The 20104-nt window shown below is 37.4% G+C and overlaps 1 protein-coding gene across 3 annotated transcripts in view; it reads left to right on the top strand.

Moving 5' to 3' along the window:
• The window catches only part of NEO1 (neogenin 1), a 258553-nt gene that overhangs the window by 179947 nt on the left and 58502 nt on the right, over window positions 1-20104 (top strand). For 2 of the 3 annotated variants that reach the window (XM_034994392.1, XM_034994393.1), the window contains exon 8: window positions 19192-19411. In XM_034994392.1, coding sequence (XP_034850283.1) covers window positions 19192-19411 — 220 coding nt within the window. The remainder of the gene's footprint in view (window positions 1-19191; window positions 19412-20104) is intronic. The other variant, XM_034994394.1, reaches the window with a different exon arrangement.

Raw genomic sequence — 20104 nt, forward strand, 5'->3', positions numbered from 1 at the left:
ACTGTGAAGACCAGATAGAGTTTTTAAAATACATCCCAATATGTGCCAGGGAACATGCTAAATGCCTTCAGTGTATTATCTCTTTTCATCTTTACATCAACACAGTAACATGGATGTTGTTATTTGTATGTATACTTAAGAAAAATGAAGTTTAAAAACATTAACCTGCCCAGGATCCCACAGCTAAATATGTGTCGGAGCCAGGATATGAACCTAGCCTGTCCGACTGATTGGACAAACAGATCCATTTAAACGCTAGCCTAAAACTGTACATACATAGCTTCTACCCCATCAAACTCATTGACTTCAGTTCCTCACCCACCTTGCTTTTTATCACTTAAGTTGTTTCACTCTTTGTTTCACTCTTAAAATGTAGTTCCCTCCTACTAGGACCAAATTTTGTACATCTTTCAAGACCCAGCTTTAAATACCACCTCAGCTGTGGCACTGTTGTCAGTCTTCCAGCAGAAATAAATCTCTTTTTACCTCATTTTACATTTGTTTGATCTCCTTTCTAGGACTGTCTGCTTTCTCCTTTAATATAGCCATTGGGTGCATACGGTTCTTCCCTACTAAACTGTAAGGTCACCAGGAAAAAGATTTGTGCCTTTTATTATTTGTGTCCTATATCTGTATTATTCCTAGCATTGCCTGACATGTAGCATTTCAGTAAGTATTATTAATAAATAATGTATATTTAGTTTAATTTTTGTCTTTATAACTGCATCCTTTTAAATCAATTTTTACATCAGGGTTGTTGACTTATAAATATATGTGTGGATTTTATTTAAATATGAGTAGGGATCTTGAGCATATCTGTTTTAATCCTGCTGATGGGATTAATATTTATGAATATCCAAGAAATGGAAAACAGTTTTAGAACTAATTAGGTGGAGACTCCTTTATTATACTGGCATCAATAAAAGTATCTAAATTTGAATGAAAATTTCAGGGAAATTCAAGATATTCGGGAGTCATTTGCATGCTAAATAAACATTTTGATTTCTTCTTCTAGAAGTTAAATAATGTGGATTATAATATGGAAGATGATTCCCAAATCAAAAGTAAGCAACAAATAAATCATTATTTCTGTCACATAAACCTAGAAGGAAAATAGCATGTATCTGCCAAGTTTTAAAATTCATGTCACAGTTTCACAAAGCAATTTGGTTATAAAGTATCTTTCTTTGTAATACTACATAGCAGTGAGACTTGGGCCACTTCATTTTTTTAAAAGACTTTATTTATTTGAGAGAGAGAGAGCACGAGAGAGAGCACAGGGTTAGGGAGAGGCAGAAGCAGGCTCCCTGCTGAGCAGGGAGCCTGATGCAGGGCTTGATTCCAGGACCCTGAGATCATGACCTGAGCCTAAGGCAGATGCTTAACAACTGAGTCACCCAGGCACCCCAGACCTGTGCCACTTCAAACAAGTGACGTGTTAAACATAGAATAGCAAAGATTTATTAGCAAGATCATTTTTTTCTGTTTCAGAAGATCACAGAATTTGAGAATTATGAGTTTTATCTATACAGTGATTGTCTTAAGAATAACCTTTACCATTTTCCAATGATAGGACATTCTTTCTCATAAGACATCCCATTCTACTATTGGATAGAATTTTATGTTTAAAAAGTTATTCCTTACTTTAAACTAAAATGTTTTTAAAATCTCGGTTTTTTGGAGCTTCTTTCTTACCTATACTTTGAAACTTTAGAATCTATAAAAACCTTAAGATTTTTAACACTAACTCTCATGTGGGGGGCATCCAGCAGAATGAGATAGAGCATAGGCTATGGGGCTATAGCTATTTATTTATATGAGTTTCCTGAAAGCAGATGTTTATAAATCAGCTTGTTGACAGTATAAGAGGATGCTAAACCTAAATCATCATCATTGTGTAGCATTATTCCTCTGCTTTAGTTTTCTTAATTCAGTATCATTATATTTTAAATTTGGAAATAGTGGTGAAATTGTATTAGTTTGAGAAAGGGGGAAGAAATCTTTTTCTTATGATTCTCACTTATAAGCTTCCATGAAATATGCCTAATCTGTTGAGAGACACCACTGGGAACAACCGGTGCACAGCTTTGAACTCATTGTAACTGCCACATATTTTTCAGTGACTCCTTTATGTGATAGATTACTCTCAGGAGCAAATAATCTGCAGCTCTTCTCACATTCTGTTAGAGTTTTTATTTTTAATAAAGTGCTATGATTAATAGCCTAATGTAATTGTTGTTTCCCTGTTGAGTGTAAATGCTTCATTTGAATGTCTTTAATCTGAAGGAACAGTTGTTTTATTGGACTCTGGTTGTTTTTCTGTGCTTCTCAAGGTTTTTTGATTGCTTTCTTTGGGCTTTTTATAGTGGGAAGAGAAAATGAACTTCTCTATCAGAATTGTGGAGTAGGACCCAATAGAGAAATGTTAAGGATGAATACTGACATACTTGAACATTCATAAATATATTTTTATGATAATTTTGGAATGGGACAAGCATCTATTGGAATTCTGATTGATTTTCCAATGTCAATTATGAAAATACCTTGTCTCTTTGGACTACTGGTATTCTAATGATATTACATTATAGATGCTTTCTGAAATGCCAGGGTGCTTTCACTAAGTTGTTCTTTGTTTTTGTTGTTTTGGGGTTTTTTTTTAATTTATCTTTTGCAAATTAGATTTAAAGTATAAGGTAAGACAGGTAGAAAAAATCATTGAAAAGTTGAGAAATTGTGCATTGAGTTTTTACAAGAATCTGGTGCCCCACTCATCAATAGACAGTTGTTTTTTGTTCTTGCTCTTGAAGTGGTGATACCCTTCAGCCTGGTCATTCCTACATCCACTCTCAGGAGCATGACTGGAAGCAGAAGTATAGGGAACACTTCTGTATAACCACAGAGCAATTTTCCTTTTGTTCAGAAATCCAGAGTTTCAGGTCAGACTTCTTTGGCACTAACCATTGAGTACTTCATTAGTCCTAACCAGAAGCCAGCTACATTTGTTAATAGTGTGGTAGGCTAATAAGAAAATTTGAAAGGTTATCTTGTGAAATTGAGTATTGAAAGCATCTAACTTTTATTTGAAAAATAAGTTGGGTGAAACTTTTACAAAATAGAGAAAAATACATCAAGATTAATTTGGAAGTTGATTAGCATATGTGCATATGTGTACTTATATATACACAGATGTTATTCTGGCCTTTTTTTTTGGTTAATAAGGGTATTTTGCTTTGTCTTAGAATTTAGGGAGAGCTGCTTATTTTTGTATAGTTAGTTAAAAGTCTTTACTTTCAGGGCATCTGGGTGGCTCAGTTGGTTAAGCATCTGCCATCAGCTCAGGTCATGATCCCAGAGTCCTGGGATTTAATTCCACGTCAGGCTCCCTGCTCAGTGGGGAGTCTGCTTCTCTCTCTCCCTCTGCCCCTCCCCCTGCCCCTTTTTTCTCTCTCTCTCTCTCTTTCGCTATCTCATTCTCTCTCTCAAATAAATAAATAAAATCTTTTTTTAAAAGGTCTTTATTTTCAAGTATACTAATTCTCTTTAGAAATTCAGCTTCCAAAGTTTTCTTTATGATATAAATTCATATTTAAAATCTTTCATATCCCCACAGTTACATATTGTTGTTCTTAAATCTTATTTTTTATTTAGTCATTGAATGAACATTTTTTTTTTTTAATTTTTATTTATTTATTTGATAGAGAGAGACACAGCGAGAGAGGGAACACAAGCAGGGGGAGCGGGAGAAGCAGGCTTCCTGCCAAGCAGGGGGCCCGATGCGGGACTCGATCCCAGGACCCTGGGATCATGACCTGAGCCGAAGGCAGACGCTTAACGACTGAGCCACCCAGGCGCCCTGAATGAACATTTTTAAATGTATAGTAGATATTAGTTTCTACAAAGGAAACAAATGAGCATAGCAATTTAAGTAAAAATAAATGTTTTTTCTAATGACTAGAGCTTAGAAATTTTTTTTTAAAAAGAATTTATTTGAGAGAGAGGAGGGAGCACAAGCAGGGGAAGTGGCAGGCAGAGGGAGAAGCAGGTTCCCCACTGAACAGGGAGCCCCACTGCAGGGCTCTGATCCCAGGATTCTGGGATCATGAGTTGAGCTAAAGGCAGATGCTTAACCCACTGAGCCACCCAGGTGCCCCTAGAAATGTTTTAAATACAATGGTTTTTTTTTTTATTACAGTGGTACCTCTTTGAAAGAGTATTTTTAATTATTGTAATAGTTTAAAAGTAACTAAGAACTTATATTTCTGACCATGACAGAGTAACTAGTACTGGACTAGCCCTCTTGATGTAAACAGCTAGAAAATTGGACAAAATACATAATAAGTATTTTCAGACATTTGAAAACATGCAAGACCATAATCCCTAACAGAAGGGAAACAAGTGAGAGGAGCCCCATAGTCAACCCCCAGCTCTCTGCCTGGAAGCACTTTCCAGACTGCACCACAGGGCTGGGAAAAGGGAGCAGACAGCTTAGCAGTCTCAAAGAGCTAAGGAGACAGACATCAGAGTTTAGGGTGAGAAAGGTAATTGGAATTTGTGGAGCAGCCCATTAGAGAGAAATGAAATGTGCAGAGAAGCTCAAGAAAGCTGTATAGTGTTCCCCTTGACTCTTTCACTAAATACTGAGCTGCACATACACAGAGCAAGACTCCACAAGTTTAGCAAAGAACATCTACTAAGGAAAGACCAATTACTGGAGAGCTGGAAAATTCCTGGAGCATACAAAGGGTTGAGAAATATTATATTCTATCCAATCAGAGTATAGAGAACTTGTTGAACACCCCATGTCTTCAGTGGAGACTACAGAAAGGCTATATTGTGAGAGTAGGGCTAATATAGATCTAGACGCAAGGCCACTGTAGAACCATCATTAACAGTTTAAAACCAACCTTGGAAGGAACACGTTGATCTGTGAGGTTAACTGCCGGACAGAACAAAGTTCAACACTCTGCTAAGGAAGACAAAAAATCCAAACAACCAACAGGTTAGCATACATGATGTGTAACATATAATCAAAATTAGTTGAGAGGCAAAGAGAGGAAGAAAGGAAAGAAAGGGGAAGGGAGAGAAGAAGAGAAAGGAAAGGAAAAGGTAAACCATAACCTGGAAAATAAAGTAGCTATTGTAGTATGTTCAGGGATATAAAGGAAAACATGAACACACTGAGGGAACAAATGGTGGTTCAGTAAAGAAATGGAAATATAAAGAATTTGGAATGGAAATTTGAGTACAATATAATATACAAGTAACACTTGGAAGAGTAGAAGTTTCCAGGAAATAAAAAAAAACCTTAAGGAAAATCAATGATGCTAGCAAGTATAAATTTATCTTTTCAACTATCTTGATGAACTGTGCCTAAAGGTTCACTTAAGTTAATGCTAATATAATCACTATTAACATAGATCTACACATTTGGAACATTCTTATATAGCTCTGTACAAGCAGTATAAAAATAATTTTAAAGAGTTACATAAGTGCTGTATAGGATAGCAAAATAAATTTATTAGTGTTACAAGTGAGAAATTGTATGGCCTTTAGGTTATTGGTAGCTCAGTAGATCTCATCAGTGTGATACAGATACCAAGAATCTATTTTAATCTTTGATTACAATGACAAAAATATATAGTATCCTTATTTATGTTTTGGTCATTTAATTTCAAGAGTTTATAGAAATGTTTTGAAACTATATTATAAAGGGAACAGAAAAAAGAACTGGGAAATTTTTATCAAAAGAAGAGGACTATCCTCAAATACTTGAAAGTAGTCTTTGTTCATCAGTTTTGTTTCTTAAAAAAAAAATGAAAGTAGTCTCATTCATATTTAAGAGTGTGGTATTTAAAAATATTGAAAGTTCTGTTTATATGGAGACTTTTTAAAAACTTTTCAAAATAATTTTAGAATTGCAAGTGTTACAAAGAGCACAGAGCGCTCTTGTAGTATACCCTTCACCCAACTTCATCTAATGTTAACATCTTAAATAATCATGGTACAATAAACAAAACTAAGAAAACTACAAACTTTATTCTGATTTTACCAGTTTTTCCACTAATGTCTTTTTTCTGTTCCAGGATCCAGTATTGGATCCCACATTGCATTTAGTTGTCACGTCTCCTTGGTCTCTTCAGTCTGTGGCTGTTCTTTTGTCTTTCATGCCCTTGACACTTTTGAAAAAAGTATTGGTCAGGTATTTTGTATAATCTCAATTTTGGTTTTATCTGGAATTCTCTCATGATTACATTAGGTTAATGGATTATATTAAGGTTATGGATTTTTTTGGACAAAATTACAGAATTGATGTACCCTTTCAGCACATCCATATCAGGCTTATATTACACCAATATGTCTTGTTATTTGGCAACGTCAACTTGATCATGTGGTTAAGGTGGTGTCAGTCAGATTTCTCCATTGTAAAGTTATTTTTCTTTTTGTAATTAATAGATACTTTAAGAGATATACCTTGAGGCTGTGCAAGTATTCTATTTTCCCTTAAGCTTTTGGGGTGAAGCTTTTTAATTGCTGGGCTTTATTATGGAACAATTGGATAGTCATTCTTTTCTGTTATTGTTGCTAGGACCATACCAGATAGCAAAATTTGTCAGTCTTCTCAGCTGCTCAGTTTATCCAGAGAGGAATGCCTCACTCTCCTGCTTCGTGATGGGAAGCTAGGTTTGCCAGCCTTCTGGAACTTGCTGAAGAGGGTGATAGGGAGTTTCGTATTTTAGTATGTGGTCTTAATCCCCTTGTTGGTTACCTCTGAGCTCAGAGCCTCTCTGATTTAGTTTCTCCTGAGTATAAACCTCTTGTCTCCAGGGGTGAGGTAGAGGTTTAATAGCTCCTAATTCCTGTCCCCCACATCATCCCTGTCTCCTGAAGTGCTCACAGTTCCTCAAGGTCAGTTGGTTTGAGTCTCATCAGTTGTCCCTTTTGGTGTACGTGGATCAACTCTGCTCCATTAATTAATCTGTCCACTTCCTTTTTGCTTGTATTTGGGGTTGGAATTACAGATATCTCTTGGTTTTGTCCAAAATGGAGTTTGTGTTCATATTTCCTGTTCTGTTTGTTGTTTGGGGATATTTATAAAGTGGTGTACCCAGAAATGTATTTAGCCCTCTGTCCTAAAACTGAAGCCAAAAAAAGTTTTCAGAAGACTATTTGGCATCATTTCTGAAGCATTCAAATACACAAGCCTTTGGCTCAGCATTTCACTTCTAGGAATTCATCTTGCAGAATTATTTACACATGTGCACAAAGATACATGTATAGGAAAATTTTCAGAAACATTGTCCGTAGCAGCCAAAAAAATAATGGGATCAGCCTAAATGTAAGTAATAATAAGGGGATGATTAAATAAACTCTGATATGTTCATATTACAGAATAGTATGCAGCAGCTGGGAATAATGAGGTTTGTTTATACTGATGTGGGAAGCTCTTAAAGACGCATTACACCATACAGTGCTTGCAGAGCAGCATTTTTGGTATCATTTTATTCTCATATTTTTGTGTGTATATATATAAGTGCATAATTGAAAAGGAAAATATTTGGAAGAATATAAACCAAACCTTTAACAGTGGTATTTTGGGAATGATAAAAAGTAGAACTTTAATCCTTTTGTATACTTTTGTATTGTATAAATTACTTCTATAATAAGCTTGTTACATTTTGGTTTTTAAATAAAAATATGAAATAGACTGCCTACAGAAGTAGTTGAACAATGACTGGTTTTCAGACAGAGGCTCTTTTAAAGAACTCTGGTAGACACTATCTCAGGAATCATTAAGGACTGCCCAAACCGGATTACTGTTTGGGGAGAAGAGATTTCGTGATCATATAGGAATGGGAGATTCTAGGTTAACAAACTAAACAGGTTTTTCTCCTATAGAATTGCTGGGAGTCTTTAACATGCTAAAAAGTATGGCAGATCTGCACGATCTCACGAATATGATTGTTCTCTTTTTTTTTTTTTTTTTTTTTTTAGTGGTACACTTGTTAACATCTCCCAAAAGAAATGCTCTGTGGAACTGTATTTTTGTTGACATTGCTGTTATGTTTAGAGTAATAAAGCACCATGTTAATCTGACTCAGTTTTGAACAATGAATTTTGAATAATGCTGCTATGAATATTCCTGGGAAATAACCAATTTAGTAAATTCCTTTATGCAAGGAAATGAAGGGCTAGAAAGATAGAAATTTTTCCCATGATACCTTCAGAATCTTCTGAACTCCTTCAAAAGGTGAGAAAGAAATTTTAAAACTAATATGTTTTCAAAGAAAGATTATGAAAAAGGAGCAAAATTTGGATTTCAAAAGAAAATTTAAATGTGCCTACTTACAGCTCACTTGGCTGGTGTGAGTGGGTGTCAAATTAGGATAATTGGATCCACTTAACAGAGGGCAACATGCCCAGCACAGAATTTAATGATCTCTACCTAGAAACTGTTTTACATGCATAGATGGATTGGTTAAACTCATAATTATAAACTGCTAAAAGTGACACTTCATCAATCACAAATCTAATGTATCATTAACACCAGATCTATCAACCACAGTGTAGCTGGAGTTTGAAAGTGATTTCTCAGAAAAATGAAAATAGTTCTGATGATTTCCTCAAGGAGTATACTACATCAGGAGGGATACAATCCTTCTACGGGGTATCACACAGATCACTTCAATTCGTCCCACGCTCTGAGGTCATTCGGTTTCCGTGAAAGTACTGGTGTGAAGCTGCTTCCGAGTGTTTGGGCAGCAAGTCAGAGCTAATAGCATTTTTGATGTTTGGATTTTGAAAGTTTAATACCTTTTCTCAAACATATTTCCCAGTTGCCTTTGACTTGAGTCAGATTTGCATGTTGCTGATTGCTCCAAATACAGTAGCTGTGTGCACATAGGTACAGAAGCTGAACCATCCATTCCTGTTCAGTAACCAGGCAAACCTAGAGCACAGCATGCAGGACCTTGACCTCTGTACTCAGGTGTTTGGACTTCATTCTGTACATAGTTTTGGGGAGTGATGTGTTCAGATCTTTTATTTTCAGGAGGGAACTTTGGGGGCAAAAGAGAAAGGAAGCAGCTTAACTCCTTTTTTTTTTTTTTTTTTTTTTTTTTTTATGTTCAGTTAGCCTCCTTACAGTACATCATTAGTTTTTGGTGTAGTGTTCAACGATTCATTAGTTGCATATAACACCCAGCTCATCAGAACACATCATAACTCTTAAGATAATCAGACTTTAAAAAAAAAAACACAAAGATTTCATTTATGCTTTGGGACACTTATGACTAATTGGTATTTGTAAAATCGTTGAGTAATTTCTGGAAGAAAGACTTCAAATAGGTTGGTTATAAGCTCAGGTGTTTGAGCCACAGAAATGTCCTAGGATTCTGTAACTATTGCTATTACAACTCTATAATTACCTTAACTATACACTGGAGAAACTATGTTGAATAGTTCCAACTAGCCAGGTTAAGCCATTTCATTCTTTTTAATGATTTTATTGAAGTATGATTTATATACCATAAAATTCATGCATTGTAAGTCTACACTTCAGTAATTTTTAGTGAATTTATAGGGCTGTGTAGTCATCATCACAATATAGATACAAGATATTTCCATCCCCCCAAATCACTTACATCTGCTTACAGTCAATACCTACTCGTGCCCCCAGCCACAGATAATCAATGATTTGTTTTCTATCACTTATAAACGTGCCTTTTGTAGTTCTTTTACATAAAAATGGAATCATGTAATATGTAGTCTTTTGCAACTGATTCTTTCATTGAGGGTAATGTTTTTGAAATCATCCACATTGTGGCATATATCAGTATTTTCTATCTTTTTATTGCTGAATAATATCTTTTATAGAGATATACCTCAATGAATCGCTGAACACTACATCAAAAACTAATGATGTACTATATGTTGGCTAACTGAACATAATAAAAAAAAAAAGAAGAGATATACCTCATTGTGTTTACCTATTTACCAGTGGGTGGACACTTGGATTGTTTCTAGTTTTTAAGTATTCTGAATAATGGGGGCACTTGGGTGGCTCAGTCGTTAAGCGTCTGCCTTCGGCTCAGGTCATGATCCCAGGGTCCTGGGATCGAGTGCCACATCAGGCTCCCTGCTCTGCAGGAAGCCTGCTTCTCCCTCTCCCACTCCCCCTGCTTGTGTTCCCTCTCTCGCTGTGTCTCTCTCTGTCAAATAAATAAATAAAATCTTTAAAAAAAAAAGTATTCTGAATGATACTGTGAACATTTGTGTAAAAATCTTTGCGTGGACATTTGTTTTCATTTCTCTTGGGTAGATTCCTAGGAATAAAATTCCTGGGTTGTATGCTAAGTCTGTGTTTCACTTTTTAAGAAACTACCAGTAAAACTCTCTGTTCACAGATGACATCATCTTATATAGAGAAAATCATAAGGAATGCACAAGTAAACTGTTAGAACTAATAAATGAGGTCAGCAAGAGTCAGTATCTGTATACAAAAATCATTTGTATTTCTGTATACTTGGCAGTGAATGATCTGAGATTAAAATTAAAATAATTTCATTTAATAGCATCAAAAAGAATAAAATACTTAGGAGTAAATTTAACCAAAGAAGCGTAAAACTTATGTTCTGAAAGCTATAACATTTTTTAAAGAAATTAAAGATCTAAATAATAAAAGGAGACAATTCGTGTTCATCACTTGGAAGACTTAATACATTCCCACCAACAATGTAGTAGGATTCCAGTTCTTCAGTGCCCTCACTAACAGTACTGTGTTGGTACAATACTCAGAACCCTTTTTGATTATATCCATTCTAGTGAGTGTGTAATAGTATGTCATTGTGGTTTTAATTTACATTTCTCTAATGAATAATGATGTTGCACTCATTTTCATGTGTTTATTAGCTGTTCTTATGTTTTCTTTGGTAAGATGTCTAAGTCTTTTGCCCACTTTTAAATTGGGTTATTTGTTGTTCGAATTGATTTATAAGAGTTCATTATATATTCTGGTCCTGAATATATATTCTGAATTATATGTTCAATTCCTTTATCAGATGTATGATTCAGAAATATTTTCTGCCAGTCTGTGGCTTGTCTTGTCATTTACTTGGTTGTGTTTTTCTTAAGGTGCAGATGTTTTTATTTTTAATAGAATGCAATTTACCAGTTTTTTTCTTTTATGTCTTGTGCTTTTGTTGTCATGTCTAAGAACACTTTTCTAACCCAAGACATGAAGACTTCCTCCTATATTTTCTTCTAGAAGTTTTAATTCTTCCATTAAGTCTATGAGGCATTTCGAGTTAATTTTTGTATGTGGTGCTAAGTAAAGATCTAAGTTAGTTACTTTGCATATGGATATACAGTTGTACTAGCACCAGTTGAAAAGACTGTTCTTCCCACATTAAAATCTCTTGACGCCTTGGCCAAAAACCAATGGACCACAAACTTAGGGGTTTATTTATGGACTCTCAGTTCTCTTCCACTGATGTATATGCCTTTTCATATGCCAATACCAGACTGTCTTGATTCCTGGAGCTTTATTGTGACTTTTGAAATTTGGGAAATGCGAGTCTTCCAACCTTTTTTTTCTTTTTCAGAATTGATTTGGCTATTCTAGGTCTTTGGTATTTCTATTACATTTTAGGAGCAGGTTGTCATCTTAATAACATTGTCATCTAATCCATGAGCATTTATTTATTTAGATCTTCTTTTCATTTAGGTATTTTTTATTTAGATGTTGTTTAATTTCTCTCCAGCAATGTGTGATAGTTTTCAGGGCACAAATCTTACACTTCTTTTGTTAAATTTATTCCTAAATATTTTGTTCTTTTTTGATGCTATCATGAGTGGAATTGTTTGGTTTTTTTAAAGATTTTTTTATTTATTTGATAGAGACACAGAGAGAGAGGGAACACAAGCAGGGGGAGTGTGAGAGGGAGAAGCAGGCTTCCCGCAGAGCAGGGAGCCCAACGCGGGGCTCGATCCCAGGACCCTGGGACCATGACCTGAGCTGAAGGCAGACGCTTAATGACTGAGCCACCAGGCGCCCTTGGAATTGTTTTGTTAATTCCATTTTTGAGTTGTTCACTCCTAGTGTATAGAAATTGAGCTGGGGGCGCCTGGGTGGCTCAGTTGGTTAAGCGACTGCCTTCGGCTCAGGTCATGATCCTGGACTCCCGGAATCGAGTCCCGCATCGGGCTCCCTGCTCGGCGGGGAGTCTGCTTCTCCCTCTGACCCTCCTCCCTCTCATGCTCTCTCTCTCTCTCATTCTCTCTCTCTCAAATAAATAAATAAAATCTTTAAAAAAGAAAAAAAAAGAAAAAAAAATTGAGCTGGTTTTTGTATATTGACTGCATTCTGTGACCTTGCTCAACTTATTAATTCAAGTAGCTTTTTTTTTTTTGTAGATTCATTAGAGTTTTCTACACAGACACAATTAGGTCATCCACGAAAAAAAACAATATTCCTTCTTCCTTTCTAATCTTTATTTACTTTGTCTCTTTTTCTTCCTGCATTGGATAGAACTTTAAGTACAATGCTTACTATAAGAAATGAGAGCTGACACCCTTGTCTTGTATCCAACCTTAGGGGAAAATCATTTACTTTTTAACCATTTAGTGTAATTTTCACTGTTGGTTTTTCAGGATGAGGAACTTTGCTTCTATTCCTAGTATGTTGAGAGTTTTTATCATGAATAATAGGTAGGTGTTTGATTTTGTCACATGCTTTTTCTGCATCTGCTAAGGTGATCAGTTATTCCTTTTTTCTCTAATGTGGTTTATTATATTGATTTTTGGCTATTAAACTAGTCTTGGATTCCTATGATAAATCCTACTTGGTCATGATGTATAACCCTTCTAATGTGTTACTAAATACAGTTTGCTAGTATTTCATTAAGAGTTATTGGATCTATGATCATGAAGATATTTATCTGTAGTTTCTTTTCCTTTGGCTTTGATATTAGAGTAATATTGGCCTCAAAGAATGAGCTGGAAGTATTTCTCTTCTGTTTTCTGAAAGAGCTGTGAAGGATTAGTATTATTTCTTTTTTTAAATATTTGATAGCATTTACCAGTGAAGCTATCTGGGCTCAGACTTGTCTGTGTGGGAAGTTTTTTAATTACTAGTTAAATGTCTCTATTTGTTATAGTTCTACCCAGATTTTGTGTTTCTTTGTAAGTAGGTTTGGTAATTTTTGTCTTTCAAGGAATTTTTCTATTTTCTTTGAGTTAATCTGTTTTATTAGCATAAATTTGTTCATAATTTTACTTTGTAATTTACCAATCTATAGGGTTGGTCATATTGTCCCTTCTTTGAGTCTTAATTTAGGTACCTTATGTCTTCTATTAATTTCTTAGTCTTGTGTCTTTTTTTTAAAACTTGGCTAAAATATTATTCAATTTAATTTTTCCCAGTTTTATTGAGGTATGATTGACAAATAAATGGTAATATATTTAAAGTGTACAACATAATGATACATAATATGTATATGGTGTGAAAGGGTTCCCACAATCAAGTCAACAAGTTAATTAAAACACCCGTCACCTTACAGGGTTACTTTGTGTGTGTGTATGAGAATGCTTAAGATCTATACTCTTGGGGCACCTGGGTAGCTCAGTTATTAAGCATCTGCCTTCGGCTCAGGTCATGATCCCAGAGTCCTGGAATTGAGCCCCGCATCAGGTCCTTGCTCAGTGGAAAATCTGCTTTTCCCTCTCCCACTCCCCCTGCTTGTGTTCCTGCTCTCACTATCTCTCTCTCTGTCAAACAAACAAACAAACAAATAAATAAATAAATAAATAAAAATATTTTTAAAAAAAGATTACACTCTTCACTAAGTAGGAGTTTGGGTAATTCATGTGAGACTTCTCTTTTGATAAAGGTTTTTAAATTTCCCTTTAGGCGCTGTTTTAGCTGTATCCCATAATTTTTAATTTGTTGTGTTTTTATTTTCATTCAGTTAAAGATTTTTTTTTTTAAGTTTTTCTTGTGATTTCTTCTTTGATCCTTGGGTTACTTAGAAGTGGATTGTTTGATTTCCAAAAATTTGGGATTTCCCTATATTTCTTTGAATTCACATACTTGGGTGCTCTGTTATTAGATGTATATGTATTTATAATCGATATATTCAAAGAAAAGATACACAATTCAGTGATAATAATTGGAAATTTTAATATTCTCTCAAAAACGGATTAAAACAATTAGAAAAAGTTAAGAGTATAGAAAACTTAACTCTAACAACCACCTTGGCCTAACTGATATTATAGAATCTCCACCCAACAACTACAGATACAGATTTTTTTCAAGCGCATACAAAATAATCTCTAGGATACACTATATGCTGGGACATAAAACAAGTCTCAGGAAATTTTAAAAGACTGCAACCATACAAAGTATGTGCCTGATCACAACAGAATGAAATCAGATATCCACTGCAGGCCGGTTCTTTGTCTGGAGCTTGCTGTGGAAGTAGTAAATTCTTCAAGCTCAGGGTTCTTCTCCTGTAACAACCTGCTGCATGTGTACGCATCCATCCCGGGTCCTTTACATTGCCTTTGTGGGGCTTGGGAGGCATGGGGAACTGATGAAAACAAACAAGAAGCTCTAGCTATTGCCATTGCCCCGAATAATACAGTTTTGTCTCTGATACAAGATTTGTGTTTCTGCCAGTGCCCATAAAACAATAATAGCCTGTCTTGTTAGCTCATAAGTAAGGTAAATCTCAGACCCTGCATAGTTCCTGACAGTTTTCTTGAGTTCTTTGAACATATTTTTAACAGCTGCTTTGAAATCTTTGTCAAATCTAATATCCAAGTACCCCGAGACCTTTTGTATTGACTGCATTTTTTATATTAGCCTCTGAGTATAAGTCACACTTCATTTCTTTGTACGTGTCTTCATTCTTTGTTGACTGTTAGGTATTTTGGGGAGCATATTGTAGCAGCTGTGGGTCCTCATTCCTCCTCCCCCCCCCCCCCCCCCCCTTCCTGTTTTTTTTGTGCAGTAAGCTTGCCTAGACTAAATCCTGGACATCCATCTTTTTTTTTTTTTTCTGGACATCCATCTTCCCCACACTGTGCAACCACTGATGTTTCTTCTTAGCTTTTGTTTTTCATTTTGTTTTTATTCTTAAGCCTGGCTTTCTAGGGGTAACCCTTGTGTCTGTTTGGATTAGTGTTTAGCCAAACATCAGTCAGAAGTTGTGCTCAAACACCTCCAGCCAGTAAGCCTTCCACCCTTCTGGGTCTGGTGTGGTTTGGGGCATGCATTCAAACTTGAGGTCATTTTTCAGTCTGCCTCAGCTCTTGCTTTCCACGGGGTCTCTCACTGGTCCTCTGAACACACACGTAGGTTCTGCTGGCCAGGGATATATGGGTCCCCTGGACCTCCTGCTGGTTCTGCCGCACACACTCACGGCTTTCAGTCTTCCTGGGGCATGTGGAGAGCTTATCGAGCCTTCTTCGTGTTTTTTCACCCCAAACTCCCTGTTAAATCCTGCTAGTCTATCGTCCACTCTTTGCTCCGGGAAAAGATCACAGCCTTGGGCTGGCGGAGATGCTGGCCCTTCCTCTTCACTTGCCACCAAGATTACTGCTCCGACGATACTCCACATCGGATGAGCCCCTCCGACAGCAGCCACCGGCTTCCAGGGCCTGCCCGGGCTCTGTTGAATAACTGCTCCGGCAGAGCTGGGGAGCTTGGAACACACACAGGAGGAACGGCACACGCGCTGCTGATTTTCACAGATAAATGCTTCTTGGTTTGCTGTATGCCTTTGGGCAGTTTCCAGTCTTTGACAGTTTTGTGCAACTTTATGCTTGTTTTTTTGGGAAGAGCATCTGTTGATGTCCTCAAACCATCATGCTAGAAGTCTGAAGTTCCCATCTGCATCATTTCGGTTGATCCTGGTATAACTTCATTGCCTGTTTGATTCTCTGGGATCACGTAAGACTCTTCCTTACCCGCCCAACTAGAACATGGAACAGCAGAAAAAGAACCAACTTGGGGAAAGTGGGTGTGAAACACTAGGACCAGAATGGACATGGATTGGGGCGCCTGGGTGGCTCAGTCGTTAAGCGTCTGCCTTCGGCTCAGGTCACGATCCCAGGGTCCTGGGATCGAGCCCCGCATTGGGCTCCCTGTTTCTCCCTCTCCCACTCCCCCTGCGTGTGTTCCCTCTCTTGCTGTCTCTCTCTGTCAAATAAATAAAATCTTAAAAAAAAAAAAAAAAAAAGGAATAGACATAGATTTTTCCCATAGTTAACTAGGAATCATTTACGATGACCTGGCATTACCTATACTTTTATTCTAGGTATAACTGATAAAATACATTTGCAAAGCAAATGTTTATATAACATAATTATATAAATGTTACTTGTATGTACTTTGAATCAGCTAGAAAGATTAAAATACTGTGTGTGATGAGATTCTAGCAACACTGTCTCCATTGCACTAATGTCTCCCTGAATTTTCTTCCACTTATTAATTCAATAAATACACATTTATTATCTAAGGTATACACAGGCACAATGAGTGATGCCAAGATGAAGCAGATACAGATTTTGTCTTCCGGGAGCCTATTAGGTTAGCATGATTGAGTGTGAACATGACAAATATACATGGGAAGCGCTGGATGCCATTAAAAACTTACAGTTGTGTGCTGTAGAAGTTCCATAGGCTAATTGAAGTTTCCCTGTCTGACGATTCTTTCAGTTATCACCCATTACTTCTGTGCCCTGGTCCTTCCTGCTTACATTCCCCTCCTGGTTGCCTTTATACTTACCTTCTTCCGTTTGTCACCCATTCAAGCTAATTGTGGTGCTAATGGTGGGGAGCATTTCCAGTTTATAGACAAGGTCACTGAGATCAGAGAGACTAAGTGACTTGCCCAACTTCACATTATTAGGAAGTGGCAGAGTCAAGTTTTGAACACAAGGTCTTTGTACTTGAAATCCTGGGCCTTTTCCAGTATGCTCTACTGCCTCTTACATTACAAATTTCCTCTCCTCTCCAGCCAGCAGATAGTTGGGAAAAATATAGCTTAGTGAATCGGGTCAGACTTGGAAGCAGCTTTTACTTAGTGTGTTTCTGGATGGGCACAGAAATGAGGCAACAAAGCAAGACTGTGTTCAGGCTACTCTTTGAACCATTTCCCACTAAGGGTTTTTTAGTGACTTACTTTACAATAATCAGAGATTCATATTTTTGGTTTCTTCTTACACATTTCTCTGGCGGATGTTGGATCATTATTCTGGACACAGCATGTTCAGAACCAGATTTGCCATCTCTCCCTCAGTCTCTAGTCTCTTAATATTGCCGTTCTCCTTGAATGACACCACCCACCACCCATTCTCCCAAGCCAGAAACCTGGGAGTCCTCGACTCCTTTCTGACCTTCCCCCCCCAGCCTCCAATCCTGTCATTTCCATCCTACCTCCTGAGGTTGCTGTGTGAATAAACTGACACAGTATATGAAAAAGAACTCTGAAAGCTGTGAAGGAGAGGTATGTTCTCTGAGGCAGCACATCTGGATAAGAATGTCAGGCCTTACAGGCCGTTCAGATGTAACTTACAGCGTGCGCACTTGGTCAGCGGAGTGTGGACTTGTATCTTCTGGGACTGTGGCTGGGACTTCATAGTCTTACGTTCTGATGGCACTCTGTGCTCTTCAAAGTACTTTCTCATAAGGAGAGGAAAAGGGAGAGTGAATGAGTTGCCCATGATGACACAGTTGATAAGTAGCACAGGACGAGTAGAACTCCTCTTGGCATAAACTAAAAACCAAAGTTGGTTTTAACACTACATCATTCACCGTCTGTGACCTAGGATGAGCGGTTTAGCCCTTTTAAATGTCAGTCTCTACATGTAAGACAGAAGTAAAATGACCGTAAGGATCCAGCGAGGCCGTATGAAGAGCCAGAGAGCCATGTAGAGATGGTGGCTGTTGGATGCCTCTTGCCCCTTCCCCACCTAAGTAGTGACTTTGGGTTCATCTTCTCTGTACTTTCCCTTAGAGAAATTACTCTGGCATAGTTATTGACTGCCTTACTTTAGATTCTCTTGCAGTTCACAGGCCTTTCCTGGAGGTTGTTGACCTACCATTCCACCGAAAATTAGGTCCAGAATTTTCATGTTTTCTTCTCTGCCTCTCTTCCACTAATTTTCCCACTAAGGTTATGACACAACTCAGATGAACTCCTTTAGTTAAAAATTGTGAGATTTTACTTACACTTTCTGGCCCCAAGATGCAGGAGATTTTCGGTTCAATATTAGGAAAATCAGAAGTGTCCGACAACAGAATGGACTGCCTTAAGGAGTAATAAAGTCACCCATGACTACAAATGTACAAACAGACTTTTGATGAGCGGAGCTTTGACTTGCCACCGCTTCATCTATCCCATCCAGTTCCTGAGTCTGCAAGCCACGGTAATACATATTGCAGAGAGCCCCATAACAAACAGACAAGCTACCTAAGTACTGTGTTTTTATGGTTTTGACATTTTTGATTCATGTTTTTATATTGTTGTAGTTAAATGAGTTGAAAAAGATAGCAAGTAAAATATTAGTAAAGTGAGGAAGGTTGTCTAACTTGCCTGGGTATTGCCGAATTACAGAGAGCATAGTTTATTATTAGACAAAAGTTAAAGATGTGTCTCTTGAGTCTCCTGCAGAGCTGAAGACTCCAGCTCTGCAGTGAGGTCATGACAGCCTGGGCCTATGTCCAGAGCAGCTAGGCTCATCCATGCTACACATGTTACTCCGTATTTGATAAAGTAGCTAAAAGTATTGAGGTTTTATCATAGGTGAAACTTTTATGTGCAAAGTTTGACAGATGTTGCATGCCGCTTTCAGAATTAAAGAAAATTACTTGGTCACTGCTGTGTCCTTCTGTGAGATGTTTTATTCTCAGCCGTCACCCTCCCTGTCCCTTGCCCACAACCATTATAGTGACCAGAAAGTCTCCTTGCTCTACAGTGATGTGTCTGAATAGTGCCCATTAGTTTTCAGTAGTTAACCCTGGCCTGCATGTTAGCCTTCAGTTTAATGGCCTTTTTTATGTTCATTCATTTTATTTTATTTCCCATCGTGGTTTTGTTTATTTCTTTTTTGTTTTTTGTTTTTTCTGTTCTCTTTTTTAAAACCGTCGTGGTTTGCCCTTCATATTCCCCAATGTTTGCACATGACAAGATGTTGCCATCCCAACATTACCTCCCACTTCACTGACCAGTGCCACTACTGACCATCTAGCACCAGCCACAGCGGGACCACTGCCTTCAGCTCCTCGGGATGTCGTGGCCTCCCTGGTCTCTACCCGCTTCATCAAACTGACGTGGCGCACACCTGCATCAGATCCTCATGGAGACAACCTTACCTACTCTGTCTTCTACACCAAAGAGGGGATTGCTAGGTAAGTGTCCGTATGTCTGGAGCCAGCTGGTTGCATCTTGGTCTATCCCAGGCCAGTCATGCTCACCCTGGCTCTTTGTTGTGCAGAATCTATACCAATTTTTGTTCCAGAAAATATCACTAATATGCATAATTCCCAATTTTAGGTCATTAAAATTTATCCCAATCAGACTGAAGTCCTGATATTCTTTCCTGCCTCTCTGGAATGACTTGGGGAGAGGGTAGATAGAGCTATTTAGATGGAAGTATTAAAATATAACTAGGGTTCCTCTTTTTTCATAAGGTTCAGTCAGCACAGCCTATAGGACATGGCTTACTTAGAACATACAGATTCTAGAAATTAAGGTAGACTTAATTTATAGAAGTAATCTTAAATGAATATTTGCCTGCACCCATATGTGGAAGTGGGCTGCTGAGCTCCCGGGGGGTCTCCTTGATGACACAAGAGTAATTAGTAGCTAATTTTCCTAACCGCATTTTCATTAAGTTCCTCTCTATCTCCACCTCTTTCAGGAGCTCACATTGCTTCTTCACTGCTTATGGGAGGTTGTGCAGAATCCCCCGGCCACTTTACTCGTAGTCCAGCTTTATTGTATCTGTCCAACCTTCCTTTTCTCTCCTCCCAGTTTAACTCCCTTTCTCATGAAGCCAGTCTGATTCCCTTTCTCTTCAGTCGCTTCCGCCTTTCCCAACT

Source organism: Mirounga leonina, unplaced genomic scaffold, assembly GCF_011800145.1.
Source record: "Mirounga leonina isolate KUSES-001 unplaced genomic scaffold, KU_Mleo_1.0 Mir_91, whole genome shotgun sequence".
Taxonomy (NCBI): Eukaryota; Metazoa; Chordata; class Mammalia; order Carnivora; family Phocidae; genus Mirounga; species Mirounga leonina.